We start from the raw sequence: 12,226 nt of genomic DNA, 5'->3' as shown, positions 1-12,226 counted from the left end.
CTGTCACTGTAGCTGTCTCTCATGTCTTGTGCTTTGGAGGAATTTTATAGGAAATATAAAAAGGCTTTAAATAGATGCAAAGGAAAAACATATCCAGATGGTTCTGTTTAAACACAGGCTGATTTGGGAACATGGGTGAATTTGCCAGATACCTTGTGTGAGTGGGTCATGGTCCCTCAGCAGCGCTTGTGGTAATAGGGAAGCAGCAGGACTCTTTGCACTGTTTAGAAGGTTGGAGGTTTAGCCTGGTATGTGTTTAGGGGCAGGCAAGGAAGGGATATGAGGGTTCCCCTTTACTCTGCACAGCATAGCTTGATCTTGGCTTGGACTGGGTGGTAGCCTATGGGGGCAGCAGCAATAACTCAATGGAGAGGTGGTGTCTGCTGCCCTCTCCTGATGAATGGTGGAATAACAGAGATTATAGAGGCTGACATGCCCTATGCGTATGGCCTGGCAGCGACTTGCCAGCTAAAAGATTGTATTGAATGTTTCCAGGGAGGTTTCCTGTGGTCAGAGATCAGGCAGGTGAGGTTTCACCCTCAAAGGAAAATTCTTAAGTTCGGGAGTGGCTGGAAAGGGGAGCCTTGCATGCAGGTTCTGGCTGAGCCTTCCAGAGTTGGCAGCAGGTTGTAAGCAACTGAGTGTCTGTAGCTCTCTTCTTCTTGCTCCAAACTGCCTGGCATCTCCCTGACTGGTGGGCAGAGATTTGATCCTGGTTAAAAGCTGACAGTTGGCCACTGTCTCAGACTGTGCACTGCATGTCAGCAAACAAGTAACTCTATGGATGGGAATAGTCCCAGTGCGGATGGTGCTAGCTCAGTCACAGGTCACAGTGTGTTTGTGCAAAGCACATTTATAGTTGTTGGGGTCTGAGGAATTCAGAGAGCCCCCTTCGCCTCAGATTATAATGCCCCCATTAAGAGTGTGGATGGGGGAAAGAAGTAGGCAAGCAGGCTAATCAATTAAATGCCTAAAGCAGTGGACCCCAGGTCCTGAAGGCAGAGCACTGGGATGGGCAGCGATTGGTCTTGGGGGAAGTGGGTCCCAGGAGAGTTGTCACAAAGATGCACTCCTGGTGAGAGACATGTGTTGGCTTGGGGCCCCTTGGTGCCCTAACTAGCACCATCTCTTCTTTATCCACAGCACCGGCAGCTCCTGAAGGACAGTTTCATGGTGGAGCTGGTTGAGGGGGCTCGGAAGCTGCGCCACGTCTTTCTTTTCACTGACCTGTTCCTGTGTGCCAAGCTCAAGAAGCAGATTGGAGGGTGAGATGTCCCATGCTGGGCCCTGTGCTTGGCACCCTACAGTCAGCCAAGTGCTGGGCAGGACAGAAACCTGGTCCAGCGAGAGCAAGCTGGGTTTGTGTGAACAAACTGAGCAAGGATGCTACATGTACAAGAAGCAGCCAGATAGTGCCTGCAGCAGCATAAAGCTACCCTCCAGGACAGGTCCTGTCACGTGAGGAGTTGAACACTGCAGCCTGCTAAAGAGTGGGCTTGTTGACCTTGGAGTGTGGGCCAAATGCCCTTAGGCTCCTTCTCATAATACCCCTTGCCATAGTACTTCACTTTCAGTTGCATGATGCCCTTACATAATGGTGGCCTCTATCTCCCTTTTGGTGGCTAGACCACATAGTCCTTTCTGAGTCTGTCTCAGCCTTTGAGCCAGTAGGGTTGGGTTTTCTGCCCTGCTCAGTAGAGGCTCACAGTTTCATTGATCCAGAGATCCTGGGTTCATTTCCCTCAAGCCAATGTGTCACCCAGTGGCATAGCATTGTATCATCAGCTGTCACATAGAAAGCTGCCAGTTCTGCCTCCGAGAGGGGGTTGTTTAAAGAGATCACAGCGTTCAGAAAAAAACATCGCTATCCTCCAGGGCCAGAGGCAGCAGGCTTGCAGTATTGGAGGGCACCATGCTAATCATTGACTTGAAATGGGAATGACTCTTTCCAAGCTCTATTGCTGAGGAGCAGCCCCAGCCACGCTGTGCTTCCGTGGTAGGGATCAGAATGAGCTACAGCTGTTGACACCACCCTACGACCTGCAGAGCTGAACTAAGGGGAACAAGCCAGGATCTGAGGGAGCATAAATGTCTTAAAGTTGTGTCCCCTTTCCCTTCCAGGAAAAGCCAGCAGTATGATTGTAAATGGTACATTCCGCTCACAGACCTCAGCTTCCAGACAGTGGATGAGGCTGAGGCTGTGCCTAACATCCCGCTCGTGCCTGATGAGGAGCTGGACGCCATGAAGATCAAGATATCCCAGATCAAGAATGACATCCAGCGGGAAAAGGTACTGGTGAACAGCAGAACTTTTTCTCCAGCACAGAGCATGTACTGCATCTCAACTGGGAGACAGGGCACTGCCCTGGGGTGAATGAGTGTGGTTTCCCAGTAGTCCTGCTAAGCCATGCTACTTGAATGAGGTCCCCAAGACAACTAAAGTACTAGTTACATGTGTACCTGATATGCGGTTGGCTGTTATGAGGCCAAACTCAGGGTTTATATGCTGAACCCTGAGTGCTGGTGTCCTGTAAGCACATGGGAATGACAAAGGCTCAGTATCTCCCCGCAGCAGCTGTAGGTTAACTCTTTGCTTTTCATCTCCATGTCCTCTGCTGGTGTTAGGTTTTGGCTATGGTCTAGCTGGAAGCATGAACTGAGAGGAGCATTGTGTGGCTCTTACAGTTTTGGTTGTAAACAGAGAAGAATTTTTGCTACAGCCGTACCAGCTTTTAAGGTGTACTTGGGACCTAGCTGATCCCAGAGCAGGAGGAGGTGTCCAGAGAAATTAATCAAATGTTTTAGCTGCCCACAGTCCACTATGGGCTTCTGTGTTTCTAAACATTGGCCTTTCCTCATTTGCTAGGTCTGGGTTTTCTCAAAGATGGTAGAATTCAAGTTAGCCTATTGTGAGAACAGCCAAGATGCGACTGCTGAGACCCTGCCCAGTGACCAGCAAAGTGCACGGACCTTCACTTGCACCTTTTGCCCCCAGTTACAAATGGGATTTCTACCCCGTGGTCCCTGCTAGTTCTCTGAGGGTTACCTAGGAAGAATGGTGTGGTATGAAATCACCTGTGGAAAAAGTCTTTTTGCTGACTCAACTGCTAAGTCACAGTTTACAGGTGTCTCCTAGATGCAAGAGGGTCAAACAATGTCATAGTTGAATTCCAGGATCTAGGGTTTGTCCAAGGAAAAACTTGGTGGCGGGTGACTTCAGAAAACAGGTTCATAGGGATGGGGAAAGGACCACGGGCTGCTGTCTCTACAAAGAATGCTGTCTCCGGGATGCTGTTTTATCTGTGTGCTCCCTAAGTAAAGATGCTCTTGAAAGTACCCTTTGTGCTGTGCCGTGCTGTGGCAGCTGCAGCCACTCTGGACTGGAACCTACATTGTTCTGCCTGGGTTGGTGAATGGCTTCCCCTGCAGAGTGCCTTGGTCTGCAAGGGCTGTTCACATTAGCTGCAAGTGGGACTCAGGGCTAGAGCATGAAGTACATTTATTGACTGAACTTATAATTCGCACTTCCCTGAGTGGGGTAGGGCCCTACCTGCTCTGCTGGCAGGCCCTCTGTTGCCTGGGGTAGGGCTGTGCCTCCTCATAGAGGGCAGGGGCAAATCCATCTAAAAGCTGAGCCTAGTCTTATTCTCTGTGTTGGTGCTGGAGTGTGACCTTCATGTTGTCTCTTTCTCTTCTCCAGAAGGCAAATAAGGGCAGCAAAGTCATTGAGAGGTTGAAAAAGAAGCTCTCTGAGCAGGAGTCTCTGCTGCTGCTGATGTCCCCCAACATGGCTTTCCGGGTGCACAACCGCAATGGCAAGGTAAGTAGCTCCATGCACTTTGCCCAGGCCTCATGTACAGGGTGGTGGATGTGGTGTAAGCAGGCTTGTAACTTCCTCTTTGTGATGCTGTTCTCTGTCCAAAGAAATTAGATCGGCTTGAGTGTTGTCCTGCACACTAATGGCTGGCAGCAGGCACAGAGCAGCAGCCTGGGGACATCAGTTAAGTTGGACAGTCTGCATTGCACAAACATAATCAGAACCCCCTGCCTCATCCCCTCCCCTGACAGAGCGGAAGTGCCTGTGTTCCTTCACCTGGGGCTCCCCACTCAGTTCCATTACAGCCACCTGCTTTGGCACTACTGCTGTTAAAGAATCATGGAGCGTCTCCTGTAGCAAATGGGAGAGGGCTATGTTGCTGTTGGTGGCTGACATAGCATCCACATGCACTTGTCACTGGATCATTACAAGATCCAGCTTGCTGATGTTTGGACCATAGGCATCTTTGATGTCTATCCTCCTAGACCAATGTCAGCCCGCCCCTGCACCGGAGCACAGCCAGGAGGTGTTGTGGGGAGCACCCAGCTATTACAGCAGCCCAAGTCTCACCTGCCATTTGCAGGGCAGTGCTTTGTGATAGCTTGGACTGAAGTACCCCTGGCTGGTTGTGGTGTTACACCGTGGAGGGAGAATACAATGCTGTGATTTCAGTGGATACTAACAGATCAATGATGTGAGGAGCACCAGTGAGATGTGACTTTGCCTGGTGGGTGGTGGACCTGCTCTGGGCAAGTCAACCTGATGTGCTCCCCATTTCCCTGACACTCTCTCCACAGAGTTACACATTCCTCATCTCATCAGACTATGAACGTGCTGAGTGGAGAGAAAACATCCGGGAACAACAGAAGAAATGTAAGTGTCCCTCTGCCAGCTGGAGCCCCTGTCTCAAGGAGTCACAGAGACTGTCTGGCTGAGTAGCTGCAGCATTTGTGCTCTTCCTCTGCTGGGGGAAGGATAAGGGTTGTCCAAGCCTATCTGAATTCCAGGGAGTTAGGTGAGGCTGGCTTCCTACCCCAGAGGACCTGTGAGGCCAGCATGGCTGCTTTCTGTCCTTCTGCCCTTTTACTACAGCTGTGACGAGTGGAAGATGGGTTTGATTGCAGTTCCCAGATCTGACTCTTTGGGAGTTGGGGGCTAAGGAGATCTCTCAGTGGAGTCACCTCTGGCATCAGCCAGCCAGAGCTGGAGTTGTATGCTTTTCAGAGCACAGTAAAAGGCCCATTCCTTACCTCTGTCTCTTACCTGAAGAGGAGCGACTCATTTTTTTGGAATGGGGTTGGTTATGGTTGCAAGGAGGAGTGTCCCTGGTTCCTTTTGTGGTGCCCAGAGGCTTTAATCCTCTGAACATTAAGTCAGTGAGGTACTGCAGATGTGCAGCAGGCTTCTAGAGGTATTGATAGGAAGTCAGGGCTTCATCTGTGGTTCCCTTTAGCTACATACATGTTCTATTGTATTGTTACCAGGCAGTGCCTGAGAAGCCATTTCCTGTGCTGATGCCATTGCCTCTCTGAATTTCCTTGGCAGGCTTTAAAAGCTTCTCACTCACATCAGTGGAGCTCCAGATGTTGACCAACTCATGTGTCAAGCTTCAGACTGTCCACAACATTCCCCTTACCATCAATAAAGAAGGTAAGTGGTTGTCAACAGCTGCTGTTAAAAACAACAAGGTCCTGCCTGCCCTCTTATATTTCCCTTATCCTCTTCCGGTTTTTTCCTTCAATAAAAGGCTTTGAGTGAGCCGTAAGAGACTGGTGGCCCCAGCAGAGCAATGGCTGGAGACCACCTGTACCCAGCTTGTATGGTGTAGTCTGAGTGGATAAGAAGGAGCAGGGCTGGGAGGGTGTGGTCCAAGGTCCCACCATTACTGATTTCTGCAGTATAAATAAAGGCTGAAAAATGCATGTGCTTCTTGTTTTTGCTAGGTTTTGCCCCCATGTGGATGCAGAACCTCTGCCTGTCTCCGCACTATCCTCCACATCTTCCGCTGGCTCTGGTTAAATTTTCTTTTGTTTTGATAATTCTTTCACTTCTCCCATTACTCTTATGCACTCAGTCCTCTTCCCTTTTCCTCCTTGTAGCATTCATCCCCTGGCCAGAGCAGCCACACTCCTCCTTTCTGTAGCAGCAGTTCCTGGTTTTCCAGACTGCAATCTTGCTTTGGGGCTCTAAACCTAATTTCCAGTCTAATTCAATGTCTGTGGGGCTCACAACCCCATTTGAGGTTGCAACCCTGAATTTGGGAACTGTCCTAGGACCAGCCTACTGCTTTCTTAGCGGAAGATGTAGCCATGAGAGTTGCTCCTGGGTGTGTGTGTTTGTTTTTTTTTTTTTAAACTGGCAATTTTAAGATGATCAATTTGGATCTGAGAAAAAGGTGTAAGCTCTGGTGTCCTCCCTGCAGAGGAGGTAGGCCAGGGGATTTCCAAATGAGTGGGTAAGGGAGGTACAGTCTGTTCTGCTTTGCTCGCTCTCTGCTTGTTGGCTGGAGGCATTAACAGGAAATTGCTTTTATGCTGATTGAAATGTTTGGCCTGTGCACCTGACTGGAATTTCTATTGCAATAACTGGCATTGCTGCTGCCTGAGCAGCAAAAATATCAACTGAAACCAATCTCTGGGGGGCCAGTCGCATGCTTGGAAGCCCCTGTGCTGGTTGCAGTAAGAAGATTGCGGAGAAGCCTGTGCAGCATTAGGTTTGTAAATTTGAGGCCAGATGTAATTTGTGCAAAGTGCCTCTGTGCACAGTCAGTGGTTCCTCGCAATGCCTGATTGAAGCTACAAGGGGTGCCAACAACTCAGGAATCACCCTCCTGTCTGAGACATTTTACCCAGGGTTGTTGAAAATAACAGTTAAGCTCAGCATTGCTGAAAGGTTACAGACATAAGAGAAATCTAAAGAGACCAACCTCACTCCCAGCCTTGCCACTGTCGTGGTGTGACTCTGGGTACCCCTTTATTGCCTAGGGCCTGTCTCCCCTTCCAGCCCTTGTCTGATTTTTCCCTTTTTATATCATGAGTACCAGGGAACAAGGACCATCTCATACTCTGGAAGTACTGGACACAAGCAGACCCTGTTCTCAGGGTAGAGGCCTACAGTGTTCCATTAGGGTTTGGTTCCATTTGTGAGTTTGGTAGTTCTCTGTATATGGTGTTCCCTGTAGTCAGTCAATTTCCTGCTTTTCACACAGCAACATGGGAAAGAAAAACATATTTAAACATGGTGAAGTATGATTATACAACTGCCCAATTTGTCAGGAGTGCCCTGGGGCAAAAGCTGTGCATGACATGAATTATAACTCCTTATTAAAACATTGCCTCACTCTCCCCTGCCTGGGACGCATTTATAGATGCTTTGCCATGCACCCATAAATCTCAGTGATGAAAGTCTCATTTCCAGGCCTTCCTTTAAGCTGTAACCAAACTCTTTTTGCACAGATGATGAATCCCCTGGGCTCTATGGATTCCTGAACGTGATCGTCCATTCTGCCACAGGATTCAAACAGAGTTCGAGTGAGTTGCAGATAGGTGATATACTCGGGGAGGTACAGAGGGAGTTGGCTAGTAGAGCTGTATTGTATGGGGTATTTTGGGTATCGAGGTGGCAGGACCAGGATTAAGCTGGGATTGCAGTGCCTGAGACTGGTGAGTAGGAAAGGAGTTGGGGCATCTGCAAATCTGGCAGGATACCGAGCAGCTTTTTGTATTGTTAAGGCACTCAAATAGCTGGGGCTCAAGAACTAATCATTTTGCTGTTAAGATGCTACTGTATTTCCTGCCTGGCTAGCTCCCTTATTCATTTTCTAAGCCTATTTAACACTGCAGTGAAAGTGTCAGGCAGAATATTTAAGATCATAATAACAGTAGCCAGGAGATTGTAATAAACACAGGATTGAGGTTTTGCTGAAGGACTGGGCAAAGCTGAGCAGAGTGAAGAGAGAGACCCTTTCTCAGCAGCTAAAGTAACTTAAGAACACAGTCCAGTTTCCAGTGAAGTCAGCGGGGGAGTTTTCCAGGGATTTTAATGAGAGTTAGAAGAGACCCTACCTTGCAGGGCAGGTACCTTTCTCTCTGAGTAACTGTGTCTCACCCCGCCCCCCCAGGATTTATTTCTGTACATGGAGGACCTTTTCTGACACAAGACATGAAGCTTCTACCAGTTAAAGATAAATTGAATACTCTCTGGCATCAGTGAATGCCAACCACTTGGAGTATGTGTGAAGGGTCTGAAGAGGTTTTTACTATCATGTTTGCACCTTACCCCAGGAGCCACTCCTCAGTGGGGATGCTCTCACAACAGTGAAATGTAGTGTTTGGGTTAGCTGACTCATGTAGCCCATTCACACTGGGGTTTGCAATAAGTTAGCTATGCCAGGGCTAGGAGCATCAGCGGACAGAGGTCTTTAGGTAAAGAAACACATAAGAGCCAGTTTGGATAGCAAGAGATTCTGGTACTTGTAACAAATTTTTTGTTTCTTTCTTCCCTCCAGATCTGTACTGCACATTAGAGGTGGATTCCTTTGGGTATTTTGTGAACAAAGCCAAGACCCGTGTTTACAGGGACACCACAGAGCCCAATTGGAATGAGGTGGGTTGGGGTGTTCGTGGCGTGAATTGTCTGATGTGTGGGGACCTTGGTTATTCCCCTGCGGCCAGAACATTTAGAAATGAAGAGGCTGTTCAGTGTATAATCTGTGCTGTGCAGTCTGGACTTTAGCATGCACAGCACATCTGAGAATACATTTTGTGCTTCCTGTCATTTCCTCTTGGCTCTTTGCATTTGTGAGTGATTTATTTTGCAGCATCACTGATGAAGAGAACCTGTCAGCCATAGAGGGATATTGCATTGTCAGGCAGATGATTACATGGATGATAATTGAGTAGATATAAGGTTTAAAAAAAAAAAGCAAGTGTCATCTGTAGAAATGTATTGAATAAGAAAATGTTTTGGAAGGAAAGGGAGGGATAGTTATTAAACCTTCAGCTTTAGGCACCTGGATCTTTGTAGCAGGTTTGTTTTAAATGCATTGGAACATAATTAAATGCCAGAAATATGGGACCATCAATTTCTCTCAATGAGTAGACTATGAACAAGGATACCAGACATTCTCTTCAGGCAATATCCAAAGTACCCCCTACGTGTATTGACCACAGTCCTGTTCAGCCCCTCTGAAGACTGACTCCATTAGGCAAGATGGGTTTTATCTTTCATCCCATCAGACAGGTTTTGGTGATGCTGAATAAATCATCACAGTGCCTGTATTGTGTCCTTATTAACTTATTGCTACTCTTCTGCTTCCTGGATGTGCTGTAGGAGTTTGAAATTGAGCTGGAGGGCTCACAGACCCTGCGGATTCTGTGCTATGAAAAATGCTATAACAAAACCAAGCTCACCAAAGAGGATGGAGAGACCACTGACAGGATCATGGGGAAAGGCCAGATCCAGGTGAGTGAACTGACCCATTCCCAGACTCCGTGCTGTGATAGGGAAGCAGAGACCTGTTTCCATACATTCCAGTGGTCTCTGCTTCAAGAAATATTCCAAACATTGGTTGCAGGTTGGGGATTCTCTTTGTCCAAGACATGTCTGGGAAGTTAAATATGATACGGCTTTTCCCATGTTCTCCTGACCCCTTCCAGTCTTGGATCGGAGGGGCATTCTGAAGGAGAAGGGACACAACGCTTGTAAGAACCAGGGCTTCATCCTTTGTCATGTCTCCTTTTACTAAGTTGCCTTTTCAGGTAACAATTCAGTCAGTGAGCCCCAGTTAGACTCCATGTACCATGGCAAGGCTGCAGAAGGAAAGAGAAAGTGAAAGAAGCGACTGCACGAGTGGGCTGTCTGAGTTTTCTAGGGCAAACACTACCAGCCCTAAATTATGGGCTAGGTCTGTAGCAATATGGTAATAGAACCAATAGCAGACTTGCCTGTCCTCCACCAGCCATATCCAGAGTGGAGTGTCTGTGACCACAAGTTCTGAGAGAGAGAAATAGCCTGTTTTGAGCTCTTACTCACTGAGAAGCAGCTTGTGACATTTCTGTAATCCTAGGAGAACATCAGAGCAGGATGCAGCTGTGATGGGATGGTAGCAAAGGGGGAGATACTTCCAGAGTGTTTCTGAGAAATGGGAAGCTGAAGCTCTGGATAGTGGATCCTGGGAATTTGGGCAGGTGCCCCACTTGTTCCAGGCTGGTGGGCACAGACTGTTGTATGGTTCCCTCTCCGCCCAGATCTCTGTTTCCTTTCTTAAGCCCCAGCAATCTGTGCCACAGCAGTTATCCTGGGTATAGTAGTTGTTTTGAGTTCAACTGTAAGCTGTTTTTGGGAAGGACCTTGCACGTGCATGTCCTCTAAAGCATCCTGCATGTTTATGGCACTTTGTGAAATAACTAACAATTCTCTTCTCCCATTTCTGTCACGTTCCTCACCTCTCCCTTGATAAGCTGTCCTCTGTAGCTGAGTGGTGGCTATGCAGATCTTATTCTCCTGTGAGATTTCCACAGGGGCTTTGAATGATTAAGGCCTACAGGACCAATTCCAACCTCTGGTTCTGGCAAAACCGAGTGTGCGTCTGGACAGCATGAGGCCTGCTCTTTCCCTTTCCTCTGCTGTGCCACCATCCAGGAAAACTTTGCCACCAAATCTCTGGGGAATGTTTGAAAGAAAGCAAATATTTGGGTATTTAAATCAGTAAATGCTAGTACAGTGCAGGATCTCTTGTGCACCTCACTCAGGCCAACAGTAGACTGGCTGTATCTACCTTTGGGGCTGTACTGACTGAAGCTCTGTTTCATGGAGCTTAGTGTTAACACAGAAATAAAACTTTAGTTGGAAAATCTTTGATGTCTCTCTCTTCTCTTCTGAGAGGATCCCAAGATTGCCATATCCATGATTTTTTTTCTAAGGTTTCAGGTGGAGTTGGTAAAAATAATTTCCTGGAAGATTCTTGACAATGAGATACTATTTGGCCAAAATAGGCATCATCACAAACTCGGCATACTGTTTCATTCAAAAATTCTACTTTTTTAAAAAGTCTAATTCTTTTTTTTTTTTGGTGGGGGGAGGAGATGGAAAGGGAAATATTTTTGGTTGAGCTTTTCTGTCCCCAAACTTTAAAAAAAAAAAAAAAAAGGCTTTTCATTTTTTGAAGAGAACCTGATCATTTTTAAATAAAAATGATTTTTGGACAGTTTTTAAATCTGCATTCTGTAGCAGCAGGAGAAATAAAAGTCCCCTCCTACTTTTGGATTTTTTTTTCTGATTTATTTTTTATTATTATTTTCTCCATTGGGTGCGTCCACACATGCAAGCATGTGCGCTTGCAGCAGCTCAAATAGAAGCGGTGTACGTTTGAGCTGGGGCTTTTTGCCTCAGCACACATGCCCAGACATGCACTTTGGTGTGGGGCAAATTGTGCCACTTAAGGCAAAATAACCCTGCCTGGCTCCTCCTGGATCTGCAGCCAGGAGGAGCTAGAGCCTGAGGCCAGCACCTGTGTTGTCTCCAGCAGTATAAAAAGCTGTCCTGTCCTGGCCCCATCAGTACAAAAAGCTGCCCTGGCAAGTAGCTCAGGGCTACTCACTGTCAGGAACTTCTGGGGCCCAGCCAATTGGTACCTGGGGATGCTACCCCTTGTGCCAGCTGGACTGCTGAAGCAGCCCTGAGAGTGTTCTGCACCCTTTACCCACTGCAGCAGTCTGGTAGTAGGGGCTGCTGCCTAGCTGTGACCTGCTGTGCATCTGCCAGACCCAGATGGGGACTTCATAGCCAGTAGAGGCTTCTGCCCCTTTGGGCCAGCTGCCAGTGGGCTGTGGCTGCAGAGTTGGTCTTGGTGTGATACTATTGCCATGTGTGCCCCTGCCTGGCCACCTGGGCAGCTTTCTCCTGGAAGATGTTCTGGGTGTGGTGGCCTGCTTTGAACTGTCGAAGCATGTCCTCCTGGCCCCAGTTTGCCAAGAGGTCAGCCACCTGCAGCTGAAAAAAACCCCCAAAGTCAGTCTGTAAAATACCCTGAAATCCATGTTCCTCCACAATTAAAACAAAAGACCACTAGATAGAGAAAGTGAGAGACAGAGAGACAGTGATCAGTTAGGCAGTGTTTTATTGATATATCTACAGTGTTAAAGCAATTTGGAAGCCTTCTAGTGTCTCTATCATAATAATAAAATGAATTCTAAAGACTTATATGTTTTGCTGCTTGCCTTTGGTTTTTTTACCATAGAGCAGTTAGAGCTCCCTGTGACCCCTTCGCTAATTGGGATGTGGGGACATCTGCCCCCGCAGGCACAGCTCCTGCCAGCAGGTCACATCCTGTCTGGCAGCTGGGCACGCAGGGTGTGTGCTGGGGGGATGTGGGGGGTCATGGGATGTGTGGGTGGATTGTGGAGAGAC

The 12,226-nt window shown here is 47.8% G+C and overlaps 1 protein-coding gene across 2 annotated transcripts in view; it reads left to right on the top strand.

Moving 5' to 3' along the window:
* The window catches only part of BCR (BCR, RhoGEF and GTPase activating protein), a 128,868-nt gene that overhangs the window by 92,811 nt on the left and 23,831 nt on the right, over positions 1 to 12,226 (top strand). Inside the window, exons 9-17 of one of the 2 annotated variants that reach the window (XM_019539159.1) lie at positions 1,144 to 1,265; positions 2,122 to 2,290; positions 3,701 to 3,820; positions 4,615 to 4,690; positions 5,363 to 5,467; positions 7,273 to 7,347; positions 8,325 to 8,422; positions 9,149 to 9,280; positions 10,741 to 10,831. In XM_019539159.1, coding sequence (XP_019394704.1) covers positions 1,144 to 1,265; positions 2,122 to 2,290; positions 3,701 to 3,820; positions 4,615 to 4,690; positions 5,363 to 5,467; positions 7,273 to 7,347; positions 8,325 to 8,422; positions 9,149 to 9,280; positions 10,741 to 10,785 — 942 coding nt within the window. In that variant the 3' untranslated portion in view covers positions 10,786 to 10,831. Of the gene's footprint in view, positions 1 to 1,143; positions 1,266 to 2,121; positions 2,291 to 3,700; positions 3,821 to 4,614; positions 4,691 to 5,362; positions 5,468 to 7,272; positions 7,348 to 8,324; positions 8,423 to 9,148; positions 9,281 to 10,740; positions 10,832 to 12,226 lie in introns of those variants that run through there. The other variant, XM_019539157.1, reaches the window with a different exon arrangement.

The sequence above is a fragment of the Crocodylus porosus genome, unplaced genomic scaffold, assembly GCF_001723895.1.
Source record: "Crocodylus porosus isolate Cpor-Errol unplaced genomic scaffold, CroPor_comp1, whole genome shotgun sequence".
In the NCBI taxonomy this organism is placed as follows: Eukaryota; Metazoa; Chordata; order Crocodylia; family Crocodylidae; genus Crocodylus; species Crocodylus porosus.
This window is presented reverse-complemented; position numbering and strand designations above follow the sequence as displayed.